Source organism: Rattus rattus, chromosome 9 (assembly GCF_011064425.1).
Source record: "Rattus rattus isolate New Zealand chromosome 9, Rrattus_CSIRO_v1, whole genome shotgun sequence".
Lineage (NCBI taxonomy): Eukaryota > Metazoa > Chordata > Mammalia > Rodentia > Muridae > Rattus > Rattus rattus.
In genome coordinates, this window is record NC_046162.1 from 64,084,940 (window position 1) to 64,106,706 (window position 21,767).

A 21,767-nucleotide genomic window follows, 5' to 3' on the forward strand; every position below is an offset into this window, starting at 1 on the left:
CAAGTAGAAGATAGAGAGGACACACTGGGAATAGGAACTTCAAAGCCCGCTCCCCATTGACACGCCCCCCTCCAACAAGGCCACATACCCCCAATCCTTCCCAAACAGTTCCACCAACTGGGAACCAAGTATTCAAACATTTGATCCTGTGGGAAGCCATCCTCATTCAGTCCACCACATTCTACCCTCTGACTTCCACAGGCTTGTGGCCAAATCACAGTGCATTCAGTCTCACTTAGGAAGTCCCCATACCCTCCCAGTTTTAACCCCATTTAAAGGTCCAAAGACTCTTCTGAGACTTGAGCCAATCTCTTTTTAACTGTGACCTCCTGTGAACTCAAAAGGCAAACCACGTTCTTCCAACACACAGTGGTGCAGACTATACACTCCTGTTCCAAAAGCGAGGGAAGGGGACTCTGTGTTGAAACACCCAGAGCAACACTGAAACCCAGCAGGGTAACACCAGGGCTGGTGTCAGAAGACTTGGACGGCCCCACTCTTCCAGCGCTGCTGACTTCCAGATACATCTTTCAAGCTGGTTCCACTTCCTGCCTGCGGTTCCTGGCAGGCACCGCCACCATCTGGGGTCTCTCTTGCAGCCCTTGCTTTAACTTCTCTGCTTCATGCAATGGCCTCTCGAGGCCTTCGTGTGGGAACTGCCCTGCCTTGCGTTGCCTAGCCTCTGGCTCTCTTTGGCCACAGAGGGAAATCCCACAACCCCTTCACACATATGTCCTTCATAATGTCAGGACTTCAAGGCTAACACTGCCAAGGGCAACCTGCTTGGGATGAGTGCTGGGAATCACACAGAGCAGTCTTTGTTTCTTCCTAAGGCCCTTTCCTTTCACAAGCTGGAATTCAGCTGGGCGGGGTCTTGCTGTGGGTGGGTCCCGCCTCTTCTTAACCCCGCCCTGCGGTCATCAAAAGCCCGGGCTCATCACATTTCCAGCTGCTCCTTTTCTCCTCAGACCGCATCTCCGGTTTATTTTTGCCCCACTTGCTCTTTTTCGTCGCAGACCCGAGTACGTACGTATGGTGATTACTAACAACCATGTGACAGAGTCGGCATTAGGCTGTTTTGAAATCTCCTCTCCAAAGAAATTAGCCTATCGCCTATAAACCTAGCCTCTGGAAAGTTCTAAAGACAAGGATAGAAAGCAGCCACACTCTTTGCCAAAACATCACCAAACTGGCGTCTAGCCCGGCTGCTGCTAAAAATCTTTGCTTCCAGCTGTGTGGAGTGGCACACACACTCTGGAGTCAGAGACAGGTGGATTTCTGTAAGTTAGAAGCCAACCAGATCTGCATTGGAGAGTCTCAAGACAGCCAAGGCTACACAGAAAGATCCTGTCTCAAAGAAAAACAAACGAACAAACAAAAAATCCTTCTCTCTAAGCCTCTTGAGCTAAACCACGACCCAGCTCAGCACTGTCTTCCGGGATCTTACTGATGCAGCCGGTTAAGCCCTGCTAACGAATCCAACTGCCTTTCTAGCCCAAAGTCTTCCTCAAAAAACAAAAAGTCAGTTTTTGCACACGCACACGTACACATGCATTCTCACACGCTTCGTGCACATGCGTGATTCTCACATATTAAGTTATTTTAAAAGTTATTGGAGCTGGAGAGACGGCTCATAAGCATTTGCTGTTCTTCCAAACGATCCGAGTTCAGTTCCCAGCAACTATATCAGGGGCACAACCTCCTGTAACAGGAGCTCTACAGGGTCCTAGGTCCTCTCCTGGCTATGGGAGTCCTCCCTCTCACACACATGTACCTGCTCACGCAGATAAAAAATAAATCCTTAAAAAACTATTAACCTGGATTGGGATTACTAATTCATAGCTCCTAGTGCTCGCCCTCCCCCTCCTCGTCCTCCCCTCCCTTCCCCTCCCCTTCTGTCTCTCTGCTATCTAGTATTTGAAATCTTGGTCCTGTTACTTTGTTGCTAGAAACCAACCCCAGGATATCTCACAAGTATTCTTCCATGTGACTCTCCATCCTTTTCTTTTTTTCTTTTTTTTAAAGATCTATTTATTTTATTTATATGAGTACATTGTAGCTGTCTTCAGACACACCAGAAGAGGGCATCAGATCTCATTACAGATGGCTATGAGCCACCATGTGGGTGCTGGGAATTGAACTCAGGACCTCTGGAAGAGCAGCCAGTGCTCTTAGCTGCTGAGCCATCTCTCTAGCCGCCCTGGCAAGGCCTCCCTATGTTGCTCAGACTGGCCTCAAATTCAGTATAGCCCAAGCAGATCTGGAACGTGAGATCCTCCTGCCTCGGCATCTGCAGGGGCTTTGGTATTTTTAGTCGGCACACTGAAGATTGCAACCTACACACAGGAACTTACACCTTAATGTTCACAGTGTCCCGCCGTGGATAGAAGCCATGTGCGTTATGACATCACACCTCGAGACTCTCACCACAGTGTGCCAGTTGCTTTCTTTCCCATACAGATTTATATGTTGGTGTTTAAACAGAAAAGGATTTTTCCCTCTATCTCCCCACCATATTTATCATCTCGGTTTTCATTCTGCTTCTCTGAGACAATCTGGCTAAGACCACAGGAAGGCTAGCCGAGCTCCTGCTACCGCAGCATCCTGAATTCACAGGGATTACAGTGTCTCCTCTCCCAGCTACCTCTTCTGCCTTTCCCTGAAGCTGCAGATCGGCTCTGGCAGCATTCCCTGCATGTTTGGGCGGGGCTTTCCTTCACCTCCTGGCTCTGAGGTCTCTTTCCGATCACTGCGCTCTGGATTGGACGCGCCTTCTCTTCTGGTTTCGCTGAGTCTTCCTTCTGATAAAAACCCTGTGGTCACCCAGCCTCTCTCGTGGGCATCTTTCCTGTGCATGGCTGCTGTGTGGTATTTGCTTTGGTTCCTGTCACATTGACCGGGATGACTCACAGTTTTCCTTTAATTTTTACAATTTGTAAATTGTATTTGTTGAATTTCTTAAATTTGTAAACTGATGCCCTTTGCTGATTTTGAGTCTTTTTCTTCCTATCTTGTTTTTCTGCTGCAGTCTTTTATTTTCCCATAACAATGCGTTTACGCAGGAACGTGTGTGTGTGTGTGTGTGTGTGTGTGTGTGTGTGTGTGTGTGTGTGTGTGTGCAGTTCTGAGTGTCCTTCCTTACAAAGGGTTTTGTGACAGGATTTCTCACTGGCCTGGTGTTCGCCAGTTCCGCTAGCCGGGATTACCAGCGCAAGCCCCTGTGCCCAGCATTTTAAAATGTGAGTCCTGGTGATAAGTCCCAGCTCGTTTCGCTTGGAAAGCAAGGACTTGCAGACTGAACTGTCCACATGCCCACCAGGGAGCTTGCTCGACTGGACAGGGAAGCTGGGCTCACAGACTCTGTTCTCAGACATCTGCCTCTGAGCTCCCCAGTGACACCCCCACCCCCACCCCGGGTCCCACAGTGTTTGCAGATTCTTGTCTCTGGCTGCTCCTCTTGCATCCAGAAACCCTACGGTTCCACTTATCTGCAGTTTGTAAGCCTCGGCCTCTGTAAGGCGGCTCTGGTCAGATAATCCAGTCACCTAAGCCCTCTCTGTCTGTAGCTGCTGGCTTGGTTTCTAAGACTTATTTTTTATTCGCATTTATTTGTTGTGTGGAGCAGACTGCAGAGTCCAGAAAGAAGAAGGATGTCAGGTCTCCTGGAGCTGGGGTATTTCAGGAGGCTGGGGCCTGGGATCTGAACTCAGGTCCTCTGGAAGAGCAACAAGCACACCTAACTACTGAGCCCTCTCTGCAGCCTGGCCTGCCTTTCCCTTTGGAATCAGATGCATGTTCTCTGTCCTTTGTACGACAAGTTACTCAAAGTTGTAAATCAGACAGTTTTGAGTGTCATGCTATGGGGAGTCTGTTAGAATCTTTTTTTTTTTTCTTTTTTTTTTTTTCGGAGCTGGGGACCGAACCCAGGGCCTTGCGTTTGCTAGGCAACCGCTCTACCACTGAGCTAAATCCCCAACCCTGTTAGAATCTTATTAACTGCCGGGCAATGTTTTGTTGTCTGTCTTGACAGCCCCTCAAACTAGCGTGTTCAGATCTCAGTTTCTGTTGCCCTCAATGGCTCACGGGTCCCTTCTTAGCTTGACTCTCAAGGTCTACCCGCCACTTGTGTGACTTAGGGGAAGCATAGGACCTGTAGGGTCCGTCCCAGACACATTCTTTCCTGGGCCACTCCCAGACTCCCTTTACAGCTCATCTCTGTCCCCAACCCCACCTCAGGGTGAACTGTCCTTTTTTGCTGTACAGTTTTGAACCCAGCTTCTACCTGGTCAGAGCTGTGGTAGGAGATGAGACCAGAGAGCTCCCATAAGGCATGCATTCCACACAGGATGCCTTCAGACAGGAGAAAAATAGCCCAGAGAGGATGCACCCACCTCAAATGCATGGTCCGAAGCCAACCCATCCGCCTTTCTCGATTTATTTTGTATGTGCCCACATGTGCTCATCTGCTGGAAGTCAGAAGAGGGTATTTGATCCCTCGGAACCAGAGCAACAGGCATCGCGGGACACCTGCCTCGTTATCGGTGATCTGAAGCCTTGGTCCTCAGTTGAGCAGCAAGTGCTCTTGATCTCTCCACCCTGGAATTGACACTTTTCTACGGAGTATCCAGATCTGCACAATGAACTGCGGTCTGTGTCATCCTGTGTCCAAACTGTAAGGAAAGTGTGTCTGCCTCTTCACACAGTCAGGGGAAACCAGGGATGACTGGGGCTCCCCAGTGAGCCTGATGCACCACCTCTGAGGCTGTGTGGGGGAGCTTCCTTGGACACATCGCACTTGGAGTTGGGAAGACTTTCACGCAGACAAACGGACGAGTTCTCATGGACAGCCTCAGACTTCCGGCTAAGCCACAGGGGCTCACACCTCTCACCCTAACAGAAGGCTGAGGTAGGTAGAGGATTGCCATAGCCGTGAGGCTAGTCTGGATCCAGACTGTGTCTCCAAAACGGCTACCCAGTGCCCAGAGGATCAGTCCCTGGCACTCACACTGGGCAGCTCGCAACTGCCTGGGACTCCAGATTCTGGGATCTGTTGCCTTCTTCTGTCCTCCAAAGGTACCTGCACACACATGGGGGTATGTGTGCATGTATGCGTGTGCGAGTACATGTGTATGTACAAAATTACAAAAATAAATATTTAACACCCCCCCCCAATAATGTTATGGCTAAATGTAAGTTTGTTATGAATCTGGAATTACTGTGAAGAATTTAGGAATATGTTTATATTACTCCCTCATCCAAAAAGTTTCCTAAGCAAGGCACAAGGGGACAATGTGGTCAGTGCTACAGAACAAAGTGGCTTGTTGGTTGGTTTGGTTTGGTTGGTTTAGTTGGATTGGTTTGGTTTTTTTTTTTTTTTTTTTTTTTTTTTTTTTTTTGAGGCAGCGTCTCACCATGAAGCCCGGGAACTCACTAGGGTAGATCAGGCTGGGCCGGAACTCACAGAGATCTACCAGCCTCAGCCACCTTAATGCTGGCATCAGAAGTATGAACCCCCACATCAGTCCAACCCCAAATGGTTCTTAAACACGGATTGAACATATCCTGGGGTGATCAATATAGGAAGAGTCATCTGACGTCACCAGGGAATGACAGATGCTCAGATAATTAATTCCTTAGATAGCTGGTGTTTCCAGTTTAATCACAAACGCTGGGAACACGGTTATTTCATCCTCCACCCCAGCTTTGGGAGTCCCTGTAACATGTGCCTGTGTGTCCCTGCACAGCTGGGCACTGTGGTGAAAAGTGAGGTCAACTCTGCCCTCCCCAGACTCATGACTGAAGCCTGGCAGAGCAACCTTGGCAGGCCCAGCCCCTCGTAGCCAGGAAAAACATCTGCTGGTAACCGGGCCTGTGGTCATCGACCTCAAACTCCCACAAACAACTAGGCTTGCTGGGCTGCACTAGTGTTTGTAGGCTGGTGAGCTATTTCCTCTAACTGGTGACAAGAAGCCTTTCCCTCCCAGGCTCCTAAGAATCAGGAACCAAAACAGGGCTGGGAAGGCCCCTGAGGCAGTTAAAAGCCAGCAGCTGCTATCGGAGGGGGCCTTCAGAGCCTTCTCGCCTGAGCCAGACAGGGCAGTGGGTGTTTCACTGGTGTGTCTGCTGGACAGTCCTTGCTCTTGGAAGGGTCCCCCACCAAGGGGCTGCATGTGATCCCAACAAAGCCTCTTTTTCACCATCTGAGACTTGGTCCAATCCTTTCTTTATCTCTCCCTGCCTGAGATGAACAATTATCTGTTCACAGCTCCCTGGAGAGTCTACGTGTCTTTTTCTTATTGTTTGTGTGGGTGTGCACTTGAACGATGCGCAGTCCATGCAGAGGTCTTCGGACAACATGGTGGAATCATTCCCCCGCCCCCTTTAAGTGGGATCTGTGGATCAAACCCAAGTCCCTAGGCTTCGAGTACCTACTCCTCTCTGCTTGCTCTGGTAACTGCCAGTTGGCCTGACTGGAGCTGTGACCCCATTTTGAGCGCTGGTTGTCACTCACTTGGTTGTCATCTCTCCCAGCATCAAATGCTGCCTTGACAGACCCATCTCCCTCAGTCTGACACCTGAGCCGTCGGCCGCATCCTTGAATGTTCTTTGCTCTAGCAGCCATCACAGAGACTGACACTGGAGTTAGAGTCAGCCCGGGGCCCCACCCTATCCACGGGAACTGGCCTGCACTGAGTACAGTGGCTCTGTCCTGGTTTTGCTCTCTCAGGGCTGGGAGTGGAACAGAAACAAAGTAAGGCTGGCCATCCCACACAAAACCACGGAGGGGCTTCCCCAGGTCAGGTAGGCCCAGAAAAAGGACAGGAAACAGGAGCTTAGGAATTGAGATGCTTCTGCCTCCTCAGGGCTGCACCACCACACCCAGCTCTCTGGTTTTCATGAGACGGGGGTCTTACCACACATACCACACACCTGGGCCGGCCTTGAACTCCTGCTCTTTCTGCTTCAGGCACTCAGGTATAAAGACACCTAATCGATGGCACCGAGACAATGGGACCGCTGCCTGTGAAAGGATGAGGTTAGAGTCGCCAACCTCACAGCACATACCCAAGTTAACAGGGAACAAAGACCCAAGATAAGGACCAAGTCAGAAAAATTAACAACCTTGGGTCAGGCAAGGGGTTCGCAGCTATGACATCAGACAAGGAAGCCAGCTAAAGAGAAAACAAACCTGACTTCGTTAAAAATGAAACCTGCCTGCTGCCATGCTGCACAGCGTGGGTGGACAAGGCCACCCAGAGGCCCGCCTGCTGCCGTGTCGAGTGGTGCCGGCAGAGGAGGACACCCAACAGCGGAAGTGGCCTGCTTGGAGTTCAGATGGGAGAGAAAGAGAAACGGCACAGTTGGAGCCTCATGGAGAGAGGCCCCCAGCTGGAGCCTTGAGGGTGGAGAACAGCCTGTTGTGAGTAGCCCACCCCGCCACCTTAGACCACGACCAAGTCCCAGCCTGAGGAGCATGTCCGGGTCTGTGGCCATGCAGCGGCAGGGGTCTGTGCTGATGTCAGTGGGTCATATCACCACTCACTAAAGACCATTCGGACGTCCCTGGCGGCTGGGACCATGTAGATGTCCGAAGGTTGTGCAGAACTGCCCCCTCCTCACTGCCTGCTGGAGAGCGTGGGCCCTTGACCTTGCCTGGGCAGTTTGGGTTGGCCCACCCCAACATGCGCCTCATGTTTGAACTGCTGGGGTGCATAAAAGGCTGGGCCCTGCGGATCCAAACCTGCAGGATCTCCATGACCCAGGGTGACAACAGGGTATCGGAGAGGAGTCCTCTGAGGATCCACTAGCAGGGTCCAGAGACTTCAAACCAGGCCTCGAACTCATTGGGAATACAGTGTGACTGACACACTACAGTTTCCAAGACAAGATGTTTTCTGTGCTTTGGTTTGCTTTTGTTGTTGTTGTTGTTTTATTTTCCTTGAGTTGGGGAGGTTGCCAGGGCGGAGACAAGGAACAGGGACTGAGGCATATGATGTGAAACTCAATAAAAAGAATCAATAAAAAGTTAAAAAGGTTAAAAACAAGAACTCCGGGGTTGGGGATTTAGCTCAGTGGTAGAGCGCTTGCCTAGAAAGCGAAAGGCCCTGGGTTCGGTCCCCAGCTCCGAAAAAAAGAAAAAAAAAAAAAAAGACAAAAAACAAAAAACAAGAACTCCAAAGAAACCATAAAAACGTAGCCAGCTTACAGAGTGGGCCAAAATTGTGAGAGTTCTAATACCCAGACTACGTGCAAATCTAGTCTCATTATTTTTATTTCTTTGTTGGTTTTCTGGGACAGAGTCTCACTGTGTCACCCAGACTAGCCTGGAACTCACAACCCTGCCTCAGCCTGAGTGCTGGGATTAAAGATGTACGCCACCAACCCTGGCTCAGAATATATAGAATTCTTAAGACACACCTGGGACAGGGCATGTCTCTGAAGATTACAGACGGCCGCTGGCCACCGCATCTCACTGGTAAACCTGGGTGTATTCCCTTGATGACCCACAACTTTCCCAAGCGGCTGCATGATATCACACTCCAGACAGGGTATCTAGGAGCTCCACCTTCCACAAAAAAAGATGAGAAAAGCTCACCTATCATTAAACATATGAGAACATGTATGTAAAGGCTGGGAGATGGCTCTGTGCTAAGATCACGGCTCAGTTCCCAGCACCCACACCAATCACTTGTAACTCTAGCTCCAGGCGATCCCATGATCCCCATGAGCACTGCACACACACACACACACACACACACACACACACACACACACACACAATCCCTAAGGGGAAAAACAAACCAGGAACACATACCCTCATGCACCCGTCTCATGTACACCATGACAGGTAGTGAACGGAGAGTAAGAAATACCATCTTGGTGCAGCTGTGGAAGGTGGAGGTTTCAGACACCCTGTTGGGACTGTGACCTTGGGTACAGCCACTTGGGAAAGTTGTAGGTCCTAAGGGAATACACCTTAGGCTCACCATTTACCAGGAAAAACAAAGGCAGGTGCTCACCCTAAAATTGTTTATAACCCAAGTCTGGAAACAAACTGTGATGGTTTGTATATGCCTGGCCCAGGGAATGGCACTACTAGAGGGTGTGGCCCTGTTGGAGTAGGCGTGGCCTTGTTGGACTAGGCTCTGTTGAAGTGGATGTGGCCCTGTTGGAGTGGGTGTGACCTTGTTGGAATGGGTGTGGCCTTGTTGGAGCAGGTGTGGCCTTGGAGTGGGTGTGGCCTTATTGTGGTATGTGTGGCCCTGCTGGAGTGGGTGTGTCACTGTGGGTGTGGTCTGTAAGACCCTCATCCTCACTACCTGGAAGTCAGTCTCCCACTTGCAGCCTTCAGGTGAAGATGTAGAACTCTCAGCTCCTCCTGCACCATGCCTGCCTGCCTGCATGCTGCCATGTTCCCTCCTTGATAATCAACTGAACCTCCGAACCTGTAAGCCAGCTCCAATTAAATGTTGTCCTTACAAGAGTTGCTATGGTCATGGTGCCTGTTCACAGCAGTAAAACCCTAAGGAAGACACAAACCAAATGCCGGTCGCACTGATGGACAACCCAGCATGAGGAATGCCTGCAAAAGGAATGTTGCCTGGCCATTGGAAGGGCCACTTCCCACAGCAGATAGCTGGGAACCCATGGCGAGGAGTCGGTCACGGTCACGTAGAGTGCAGAAAGGATATGCGTTAGCTGTATTTCTTTCTTTCTTTCTTTCTTTTTCTTCTTTTTTCTTTTTTTCGGAGCTGGGGACCTGAACCCAGGGCCTTGTGCTTGCTAGGCAAGCGCTCTACCACTGAGCTAAATCCTCAACCCCTAGCTGTATTTCTTTTGTTTTTTGTTTGTTTGTTTTTGTTTTTTGGCATCAGCTATATTTCTTAACTGCTGTGAACAAATGTAGGAGCAGCATGAGGAGGGAGGGCTCGTGGCCTGTGTAAGTGGAGTCCGTCGTGACGGCAGGCCCACCGCCGCCGCAGTGATCCACTTCATCCCCTGAGGCCCCGCAGCCGTGCAGGACAGCACCAACAGTGAGGCCCAGGTGCTCAAGCTCCAGCGCCTGCAGAGAACACCTTACACCTCTGTATTTATATGTATCCGGGAATACTTTACCTGTGCGGCAGAACACGTGTGCTCAGGGGACAACTGGAAAGAGTCGGTTTCAGGGGATCAAACTCAGGTCGTCTGAGTGGCCTTGTTGGCCTGAGACTTTAAACCCCAAGCCATCTGTGATCCTGTGGGGGGGCGTTTACATCCAGACTATAACAGCAGGTTAGTGGTTGCTTTGGGTGGGCAGGCGGCCAGGTCAGGGAACTGAGTGACATCCAAGGGGCTTGTGTTTTTTTTTGAGGCTTAGAAAGAGTCTGAACTCACCCAGAGCCACCATAGTGAATTCAGCTACCAGTGAGCACTTGCTCAGGTGCTGTGAGGAAGAAACATCCTTAGGAAACCTGGGGCGACAGAACAGTGGGTGGTGACCTTCAGGTGCCTGGCATGCGGTGGTTTGAGTATGCTTGGCCCAGGGAGTGGCACTACAGGGAGGCACAGCCTTATTGGAGTGGGTGTGGCCTTGTTGGAGGAAGTGTGTCACTGTGGGGGTGGACTTCAGGACCCCCCTCTAGCTGCCCGAAGGCCAGTCCTCTAGCTGCTTTCTGATCAAGATGTAAAACTCTCAGTTTCTCCAGCATCGTGTCTGCCTGGACGCTGCCATGCTTTCTTTCCATCGTGATGATAATGGACTGAACCTCTGAAACTGTAAGCCAGACACAATTAGATGCTGTCCCTTATAAGAGTTGCTTTGGTCATGGTGTGTCTTCACTGCAATGGAAACCCTAACTAAGACATAACAGGAGGGTCACATCCTCCATGGAGGCTGTGTACCCTGGATGGCTCAGGGATGTCTAGAGGACAGGAATGTGCTGGGATAGCAGCCCTTTCTCCAGGCTGGTGGGCTTGCCGCATCATGAGGATCGTGGCAGAGTGGTGGTGTCTCCGACCCTGGAGATGCAGGTGTCCCTAACCCTGGGTTCTCATCTGCAGGTCCACTCCTGAGAGGAAAGGTCCAAAGAATGGCTTCTCTAAGCCTGCCATGTATCACCACCACTGCCTGGGTCTCCATGGCTGGTGGAACATGCTCTTCCTCCCAGAGGTGACTCTGGTGGATGAGAAAAAACACATTGCAGTTGTCAGCGGCTAAAAGCAAACATCAGCAAAATGATGACCAGTTGAGCCCTTGGCTGTAGCCCTCAAAACTGACCTCCCCAACCCTGGTCAGAGAAGCTTCTCGCTGCAGTGGGGGCAGTAACCGGTCAGAGAGCTGAAGTAACTGTTGAGGGTTCGTCTCTAACACCTCCTCCACAAGGCCCAGAGAGGTTGGCACTTGTCCTGTCCAAACTCCAGAACCGTGAGAAACAAATGTCGAGGAAAACGCTCATTCTGAACTATCCGGGCTTAGTCAGTTTGTCACAGTAGTACAAATTAAGACAGGCTTTGAAGTTGAGCTCATAGCTGTCGAAGGATTTGCCGCCAAGCTTGAAGACCTGAATTCAGTCCCAGGACCCACATGGTGGAGAGAACCAATCCTGCTCTGGCCTCCATGGACTCCTGGCACCCATCACACACAAATAAATGTGATGAGAATAAGACAGTAGCCCTCAGTGGCACAGAAGTCAGCACGATTTACCTCTTTGCTTCAAACCCAGGGTCTACGAAAGCTCCGAAAGCTCTCTAATCGTGGGTGCCCTCGAGACGGTCTCACGACGCAGCCGAGCTGGCCTGGGAATTGTCTCTGCTCCCTCCACCTCCCTGGTGTTGGGATTGCAAACGGGAGTTGCCATTCTGGACCTGGGTGCATGGAGCTTGCATTTTGGTGACCAGCATACAGGATTCACTCTGAGGGCTGGGGACATCTGGGGATCCCGCTGCCCTGATCTCATACACGAAGGAGCCCAGTCGAGGTGCTGAGGCTTCAGAGCGGACGTTCTGTGTTTGGATCCAAATCTACCTTCACTGAGCCAGTGCTCTCCAAAGAGCCAGCCAGAAACCGCGCTCACACACACACACACACACACACACACACACACACACACACACACACACACACACTCATTCCTCTGTGAACCCTCTTCCTAATCTACCTTCACTGAGCCAGTGCTCTCAAAGAGCCAGCCAGAAACCGCACCACACACACACACACACACACACACACACACACACACACACACTCATTCCTCTGTGAACCCTCTTCCTATCGCAAGTGCCTCTGTCTCAGCAGCTCCCACAAGATCATCTTAAGAGGTGACTTCTTTTGCCCTGCGTGGACCTCTAGGCCACAGCCTGAGGAGCCTTCCCAGGGAGCCCCACGCTATTGCTTGTCCTACACGTCCCAACCTGGCCACGTGGCCCCATTCATAACACCACTGCTCACCTTCAAAGGCTGCCTCTGGCTGGCCCCCAGTTCTGCCACAGGCTCTGTGCTTAGCTTGTGATGGCTGTGGGCCCTGCACCGTCCACACTGGCTAACAGGGAGCATATGATGAAACAGGAGGCCCAAAGAAGGCCAAAGGTCACAGGGCCAGGGGTAGAACCTAAGGGCTACCACCCCAAGCCAGGTACAGTGGTAGCTACCATCCCAGCATTGGGAGAGCTGAGAGGCCAGCAGACAGCATGAGGCAGCACAGGCTACATAGCAAGACCTAGTCCCCAAGGGGGAATTTATACTCAAGAGCTATTACTCGTGGCTGCCTCAGGGTGAGGGCGGCTCCCCGGTGAACAGCCAGTTCTCACCTGGCTCAGGTGAGATTCAGTGGGATCTGGGCTTCCCAGGCTTCTGAAGCTCTGCCTGCAGAACTCTCACACTCAGCACTGAGGGGCTGCAGGGTGTGGGTGCGCCCAGGGCCTGGATCTACTCCTGCAGGACCTGGGCATGGGCTTGGAGCCCCAGCAGCAGGAGTAGGTAGCGCCCCTCCTGGTGGGCACGGGCACTGCAGAAGCCACATCCACACTTATTTTTGTGGGTCTTGGTGGATGTCAAGCGTGCTCCACTGCCTCCTGAGAAACCCTGAATTCTCATGCTAAGCCTGGCTGTGTGTGGAGGCTGCTCCATGCAGGGGACTTGCCCACAGTTTGCCAGATATGATGTTTCCCGTGTGCACTGCAACCCCAAACCAGTTGTTCTCTCTCAAGATGATGTTAGACCTGGGATCTGGCAGCCCTAACTACCAGCCCCACGTGTGTGGAGTATGCAGCATGCACATTTGGAGTGGCCAGAGCCCTGCCCTCTTCTACCCTCAAAGACAGCAGAACTCCGGGAGTCCCAGACTTTCATCAACCTGAGGTGGGAGCCCAAAGCCGCCCCCCACCAAGTGTGAGGCCCCAGCCCTGGCTTTGCCTAGCATGGTGGTTAGGGATGTTTCTGTTGGATCATAGGCCACACTCCAATCCGCCTGTGTAACTGCTCCTACGCAGGGAACCAAGACTCCAAACTCAAGTGCAAGAGGCCAAAGACCATGCAGGGGTCAACTTTAATACTGAGGTTGACCTGTTTTGGGTTAAGGAAGAGGTGCCCTCCTTTCCTGGTAGGCCCTAAGGGTATGTAAGACCCTTTGTTCCTCGAAGACCAGAGGACCAGAGATTGTCCATTATCAAACAAGTGTAGGGCTCTGGAGGTCACCTCCCAGTTCTGTGCCTCCTTGGCATTGGTGGCTTAGTGTGTCCAGGACGCCATCAGGTACATGTCCATTAAAACAGGGTCTTGTCACCAACTTCAACATGCCTTTCTTCTGTGAACAGACTCCCAAGTCAGGCTCCTAGATTTGTCCATTCAGCAGGATGGCCCCTGGTCCACCTCCCCCAACATGAGAGGCTCAATCAAGTCTGAGGTGCCAAAGATGCTCCAAGAGACTGGGAGAACACCAGTATCCTAGGGTTTCTGTCACTAGCCTGCAGGGAACAGGGATGTCAGGATGCCAGGCAAGGTAAGAACTCCTCAACTGAAGCCCCCACCAGCTCATGTGAGCAGGAGATACAAGAGAAGGGAGCACAGGGACCCCGAGGCCTGAGGTGCTTCCTCACAGAAGAGCGCAGGTCACACGGGCTGGGTCAGCATGAGAACAGCACCAGGAGTAGTGGGCTGCGGCCAACGTGGGGTCCACAGCGGCCTGAAGCTGCGCCTGGCTGGTTGAGTGTCCACTTAGTCCAGGAGCAGAAAGAGATGAAGGTGCATCCAGACTAAACTGCAAAGGGGCACAATGTGGCGCCCTGACGTCAGCTCCCGTGTAAGCTGCTGCTCCAGCCATCGGCACCTGCACTGGCCCGTCCAGCCCTTCAGGCCTCCTGGGAGCCCTCAGGGTTGACTCGCAGCCAAAGGTTCTGTGGGACAGTCCTCGGAGAATCCCTGTGAGTCTCTGGAGGTTACGAAGCGGCCACCAGCTCTGCCTGCCTGGATCTGGCCTTGGCAGGGGCTTCTGTGGAAAAACAATGGTTCGTGATGAGCACAGAGAGCTTTCAGAGGATGAGGCCAGAGGCTAGGGGTAGGGTATGCACAGCAGGGGACGTGGGTTATAAGTAGGAAGCCAGATGGATCTACAGGCTAGGGCATGGCCTGGAGCTCCCAGAAGCTACAAGGAACAGAGGGAACTGTGGAGCTACCCTGAGTTTGAGCGTCCATTTAATCCACTGACTAGAGTGTGTGGAGGCTTCGGAGCCATGACCCTGACGAAGCAGGGGCAGCACTGTCCCAGGGAGGTGAGTTCCGGGGGATCTAAGCCCTTCAGGGCCTAAGTGGCAGACAAGTCTTCTCTCGGGCTAATGTGTTAACGTGACCCTGTGAGCTGGTTTGGCTCTCACGAGAGGACCTAAGAGGCTGGGCACTCTTTCTGCTGAGCCAGGCACAGGCACAAGCACAAGCACACTTTCCCACTGTGCTGTGGGAGACGCCAGTGGGCACTGCTCCCTTTGAGACTTGGGTACGCTCTACTCCTTCAGACCAACACGTCACACACAAAACACAACGATACCTGGGCTTGTGTCAGGCAGGGGCTCCGAAGGAACCTCTGGTAACTCGATTTGTTCCTACAAGAAGCACAGGAGAGGCGTGAGCTGTGTCTCAGGCTGCCCTGGCTCTCAAGGGCGGGATCTACTCACTAGCTGCTCTCGGAGGGAGGGACACAGCAGCCGCCAGATGCCTGGCCCTGCACTCCCCTAGCTAGAGCGTCCTTACAGATGGTCACTGCAGGTGACAGGCCACTACAGGGGCTGAGCTACTCCAAGAGTCCTCAGAGTCCTCAGCGATTGCAGTTATTCTCAGGAATGTCAGTTCACAAGGCAAGGCCTGCAGAAGACCATGGGGAAAGCAGGCGCCCAGGGGATAGAGTCCCTGGGTGAGGAGGCTGAGACTGGCTTCTGCTGTGAAGCACTGAGGGGGCTGCAACCCCAGAGGCCTGTGGTGGAGAGCTGCCCTGTGAGCGTAGGTGGTCCCTGTCATCCTATGTGTGGCCTGTCTTCCCAGTACCTGGTAAGGTTCCTGGGCTGCAGACAGCGGGTGACTCTGGGGACACAGGGAAACATTGGGAAGCAGAAGCCATAGCCAGCATGGCAGGCACAGAGTTTGCAGCCTGGATACGGGGCAGACACAGCTGTTACACAGCAGCAGAACCCTAGGGCCCTGGAGTGCAGAGGTGGACAGTCTCCACTGAGTCACCGGGGAGAAGAAAGCCAGGCTGACTGGGCAGGGCAGGCTCAGCACTTCCTCTCTGTGCACACATGGGTCACATGGGCCAGCAAAGTGCCCGCCCAGCCTCCAAACCACTCCCTACACAGCTCCCTCAACTGCCAGCCTGGGTATGGAAGAAGCTTGGATCGGTACAAATGAAAATCACCGCAGGGAAGGAAACTGGGAAGCCAGGACTCTGGGGTCGGAGGTGACAGTGGGACACACTCACACAGAGGCCCAGAGGGTCCTGTCTCCCAGGGGACCAGACAGCCAGGGGACCTGTACCTGAGTGATTGCATTCAGCTCTTCCAGGATGGCATCCTCGTCCTCCTGGGTGAAACTTCCTGCCAGCAGCTCATCAATTTGCTGTGGAAGGAGGAGAGGTTGAGGGGCGTGTCGGTGGGGCTCTGTGCTCCCCCAGAACACTGAGGGGCGGTGAGGGGTATTTAACTGGGGTCTGGTTTCCCCCGGGGAGGAAGCAGTGGCTAGCCATACAAATGCCAACCTGGCAGTGGGGGAGCCTGGGCCCAGAGCACATACCCGCTGGTACTCCACGGCCTCCTGGGTCTCGTCCAGGATCCTCTCCACCTCCTCTATGGACATCACCTGGGGACGGTGAGGGTTCAGAGATGCTCAACAAGGAAGACAGCCCACAGCAGGGCCACACCCTCAGCCTGTCTCTCCTCTCATCAGCCAAGTCAGGGAAGTGGGCCTGCCCTTGGCTTTGAGCCACACCTGCCTTCCACTGCCCAGCCCTTTCCAGATCCGGAGCAACCCCCACAATTGTGAGTAAATCAGGTCAAAACTGGAACTCTTTCCTGGTGCTGTCTAGACTTCCTTTGTCTATAGTAAATACAGTAGAATACCCTGCTGGCTCTGACGTGATGTACACCGGACCCTACCCAGAGGGCAACCCACTCACCACCCAGCGCTGCTCCCGGAGCTCTGAGGGGAGGTAAGTACTTACTCCCTGGCACTCAGCACCAGTGAACCCAGCTCAAAGGTTGTGCTGTGCCACACCTCCCTCCAGTCCCACTGGTCCCTGCCAGGCAATCCAGCTAGATTTAGGTCCTGATCTGCACAAACTCTCCCTGACCGCCTGAGCCCTGCAGCTGCACCCGCCCGCCCACCCACCCGCCCGGCCCCATGAGGACCTACCTGGTGCATCTTATTCAGACATTCGTTCCCCACCTGAAGCCCCTCCATCACCTTCATCTCAATCTGCGTGAACTCAATGCTCTGAACCTGAAAGCAGCAGCCAGGGGTCAGAAGCCCTGCTTGGCTCTGGACCAGCTGAGTGACAGGCTTCTGTCACTGGAAGGAAGGTCCTACCCTTCCTGGTCCCTGCGGTGGCGGCTGAGATTTACTGAAAACATGCTGGAGGACATTCAATGGGTGCTGACTGACTTTCAGTGGCTCCAGTCGGCAAGGGCAAACCAGGAAGCTCCTACCACAGCACTGGGAGACGTTCAACCCTCACCAGCCTGACCTGTTCCCCGCTTCCCACCCTGGGGTGGCCCACCCCCAACTCCATTCCCCAAGCACTCGGGTTCCCAACAAAGGTTCCTGGCTACTACCTACCATGGCTTCCAGGCTGCTGATCTGGTTTTCTGTCCTATCGAGCAGTTGCTCCCGGTACCTCTTCTTCTTGAGTAGCAGCTTGGCCCGTCTGCAGGGGAAAGCCACTGTGTCTGCCCTGGCCCAGCCCAGGGGAGCACCTCCTCTCCCACCATGCTAGCCCTGGGGAATTAAATGCTCCTTACTCTTTCCTGCCATCCCGAAGCAGCTGCCTGGCCAAAGCCCGTTCCCTCTCCAGCTGCTGCGTGACCCTCTTCTGGTACTGCCTCAGCTTGTCTCTCTGCTGCTTCAGTTGCTGGGGAGAGAGCAAGAGTGCAGGCCGGTCAGTGGCTCCTTCTGCCAGGCCTTTACCAGGTTAATGAGTCCCAGCACGGCTAGGATGGGCCAGGCAACCCTGTCTAGCAGCGGCCTCTGTCACCCAAAGGATATGGAGCAACATTTAGAAACCTCTCCAGTCTTACAATGCAGATGTAACTGGTGTGCCCCAAGCCAAGATCCACTGTGCCAAGGAGGAGACTTTCACCTTACTTGGTCACAGGAGGGCAAGGTTGTGAGCAGCCTGAGCCCAACCAACCAGGCCCTGGAAGGTTCAAATGTAACAACGGACCTGAAATTACGTGCCGTCTTCTGCCCCACCCTCCCCAACCGTGTGCCCCAAAGTGGATGCACAGCCGCTAGACAAGTGAGTTTAGTCCTCCCACTCGGGCAATTTCTTCTTTGTGTCCAAGTGCCGACACTTCAGATGGAGCTATGATGAACAGGTGCAAGCCCTGGGCACATTGTCACACCCAGGATCACACCTTGAGGAAGACCATTTGAAGTGAAGGCAACGGACACCTTTATGATTCAGTGAGAAACCATTCACCGTAGACTCTAGGTTATCTGGGAGAACAGGCTAGCTGGGATCTCTGCTAGTGCACTCTGTGTATGTGTGTGTGTCTGTGGGAGACGATGAACGTGCTTCGAGCTCCCCCACCTTCACCCAGTGTCCTCTACAGGGTCTGCCCCACAGTGGACATCAACTACATGAGAGAAATTGTTCACTATTTCTACCCTTCAGGGTTGGAGACCGTGAGCTCTTCTTGGGCGGTTCTTGGGTGGTTATTTCTGCCAGCTGTGTACCAAGCATCAGGCACCTTGCCTGGGGAGACCAGGGGAACCCAATGGAGCTGCAGGATGGCCAGGCTGTGCCTCTGGAGATCAAGCAATCTGAGCAGATCAGGTGGTGGCAGCAGCAACTGGGACTAGGCTCTTTCCTTTCTGTGTGCCTAGCGCTCTGGGTCTGTTCAGATGTGTGCCCCTGAGCCTCCGAAGTCCACGGAGGAGCAGACAAGGTGTGTCCTGTCTGCAGGATCCACCTCTGTGACAGTTCTACTTGGAAATGGAGGGCGGTGTCCTGAGACACCAGTATCTCGGGGGCTTCTTGCTCGCACAAAGGCTGCAGCGATGGGGGGCGAGCACCCTTTTCTAGTAGGAATCACACTGAGACTTTTAGTGACAGCCACGCCCACGGAATCTTTATCTGGGGTTTTTCCTAGGAACTTTCAGTAACTTATGGCTTGGGGTGTCAACGCCAAGGCCACAGGCTTCCTTCCTGGCATCTTCTCTCACGGATCAGCGCTCAGCCCCTAGACACAATCCCGGTCTTTCCGGGCCGAGCCGCGACCGGTCCAGGTGCCTGCAGCTGGACAGGCGATAGCACCGGAAGCGCGGCCCACGCCACTTCCCGCCTCAGTTTCCCCCACGGGCCCGGCCCCCCGCCCGCCATCGGCCCCTCACCAGGATGGCCCTGTCCTGTTCGGTGACCCGGCTCTGCTTCTTGCGACCGAACAGGTTGCCCATGGCGGCCCCGCGCCGGCCGGCCGAGCCCGTCGCCGCCGCCCCGTGCGGCCACCGTACTCCGCCCGCCCTACGGCGGCCGCGCGGAGCCACCCGCCTCAGAACGCGAAGCAGCTTTGTCCTTTGCGCAGCGCACCGCTGGACTTCCTAGGCTGTGCGAACGCCCTCCCTCGCCCTTTCGGCTAATCAGATAGGACTGTGATTAATTCAGTGCACCTCAGAGGAGTGAGCCTAAGCCAAGCGTCCCGACTTTCAAAAACGCCCAGCCATCGCATCGCCCCCTCCCTGATGGCGCAGAATGAAACACACAGACACACACAGACACACAGACACACAGACAGACACAGACACAGACACAGACACAGACACAGACACACACACACACACACACACACACACACACACACACACACACAGTGTGTTTTGGAACCACAAGTGCGTGCTGAGAAGCTGTGCATCAGCGTTCACCTGCCATTAGCTGTCACCTTCCTCCCCTAGTCTCCTCCCTAGTCTCTCGCTGTGGACAGTCCTTGGGCTACTGATGAGTCAGCCCTGCTGCTGGGACTGACACACTGACCCCAGGGATTCTCTGTCCCACCTGCCTTTTGTAGGCTCTTGGTGAGTCAAGTGGAGAGCAAGACACTCATGATGCATGGGGCTCTACACCCTAAAAGCCCCCAAAGGTGCACCATTGCCCTGAATTCACTGTCTTTGCTAGGAGAGGAGTCTTCCTGCTTCCCCGCGGTAATTATCCCTTTGGGAGGCAGTCCAAGCAGCTGAGCCAATTACTAAGCATTCTCGTTCATTTACACCTTTCTGAACTATGGGCTTAGTCTTGGCCTCAGGCTCTGCACATTATGAACCGAGTAAACTCGGTGACTATCCCTCGGCAGGCAGCACCTTCTGATTCCTGAACTGCCTGCATTTTTCCTTCCCTGTCCACAACTCCTTCAGTAAACAAGAACAGAAGGCATGAAGGGGGCTTTCTGGTGTCCCAGCAGTGTCTCTTATGAGTCCTCAGCCATAAGAGGCTCCCAGTCTTGACTTTTTTTTTTTTTTAAGTTTTACTTGTTTATTATATATAAGTGCACTGTCGCTGTCTTCAGACACACCAGAAGAGGGCATCGGATCTCTTTACAGATGGTTGTGAGCCACCATGTGGTTGTTGGGAATTGAACTCAGGAACCTCTGGAAGAGCAGTCGGTGCTCTTAACCACTGAGCCATCTCTCCAGCCCCCATTGACTTGGTTTTAAGAGCAGCACGAGAGTCCAAGGGTTAAGTCTATGGTAAGGACCTGAGGCAGGTTCTGACTACCAGACCTAGGGTTCTAGCTCCTTCTATCTGTCTCTTAGTTTCTGGAGGGTTGGTTTTTGGTTTTTGTTTTCATTCCCAGGCCCCTCTAACTAGCCAGGAATCCTACACTCCAGGGCTCTGGACATTCAACTGCCCTGTGGGCTCAGCCACTGGCCTTAGTAGCTTGCAGTCACATCTTAGTCTCCAATGCTCTGTGGGCCAACTGGCCCCGTGAAATCTCGGTGATGGTACCCTGTCCCTGTGGTCAACACAGCTATAAAGGGCAGCACTGGTAGAACTTACTAGAAGGCTGGACTTACTGTCTGTGTGGTTCTCAAGCCCTAATGGAGGGCATGCTCTGGGGTATGGGACAGAGGTCATGTACAGGTCCAGTGTGTATGCCTGGCTGGTCTGGGACTTGCTATGCAGACTAAGATGGCCTTGAAATCACAGATACTGGCTTTACTGCACATAACGCCCACTTTTTCCTGTCCATTCTTGTTTACTCTGAGCTAGGATGTCCTGACATTGCAGAGTCACTAACTGAAGCCCAGTCTGTCAGGTAACAGACCACAGCACCCAGCGCCTTGCTGGGTGCAGCAATGTAGCTAGGAGTAGTCACTGCCCAGGGAGGGTTCTGCTTCCACCTCAACACTCTGGAAGCACTCCACACATTCTTCCTAGTTCTCTGCCACTGCAGAGCTGGAATTGTCTGAATTCTTTCGTCTGAAAGCCAGGGTTTGGCAACTATGGCCTGAGAGTCAAACTGGCTGGATCCCCTCTCCCCTTTTCGTACAGCCTGCAAGCTAAGAATAAATATGATTTTGACATTTATTTGCTTACTTATTTTTGAGACAGTGTCTTGCTCTGTAGCCCTGGCTGTCCTAGAATTCACTATATAGACCAAGCTGACCTTGAACTCACAGAGATCTGCTTCCTTCTTTCTCCCAAGTGCTGGGATTAAAGATGGGAGCCACCATGCCCAGTAAGGTTTCTATATTTTAAAAGGATCCTCTCTGTCTCTCTGTCTGTCTCTGTCTTGGCTAGTGTGACGGTTTGTGTAAGCTCGGCCCAGGGAGTGGCACTATTAGGAGGTGTGGCCCTGTTGGAGTAGGTATGTCACTGTGGGTGTGGGCTTTAAGACCCTCATCCTAGCTGTCTGGAAGTCAGTATTCTGCTAGCAGCCTTCAGGTGAAGATGTAGGACTCTCAGTTCTGCCTGCACCATGCCTGCCTGGATGCTGCTATGCTCCTGCCTTGATGATAATGGACTGAACCTCTGAACCTGTAAGCCAACCCCAATTAAATGTTGTCTTTATAAGAGTTGTCTTGGTCACGGTGT

At 52.9% G+C, this 21,767-nt stretch overlaps 1 protein-coding gene across 1 annotated transcript; it reads right to left on the minus strand.

Annotated features, from left to right (window-relative positions):
* Positions 1–13,488: 13,488 nt before the first annotated feature.
* Chmp6 (charged multivesicular body protein 6) lies at positions 13,489–19,202 on the minus strand. Its single transcript, XM_032913721.1, has 8 exons — positions 19,073–19,202; positions 17,479–17,588; positions 17,297–17,384; positions 16,874–16,960; positions 16,256–16,321; positions 16,001–16,081; positions 15,021–15,075; positions 13,489–14,468 (listed from the first exon to the last, which is right to left on the minus strand). The coding sequence occupies exons 1-8, from the start codon at positions 19,133–19,135 to the stop codon at positions 14,416–14,418; spliced, it is 603 nt and encodes a 200-aa protein (XP_032769612.1). The 5' UTR covers positions 19,136–19,202; the 3' UTR covers positions 13,489–14,415.
* Positions 19,203–21,767: the final 2,565 nt, after the last annotated feature.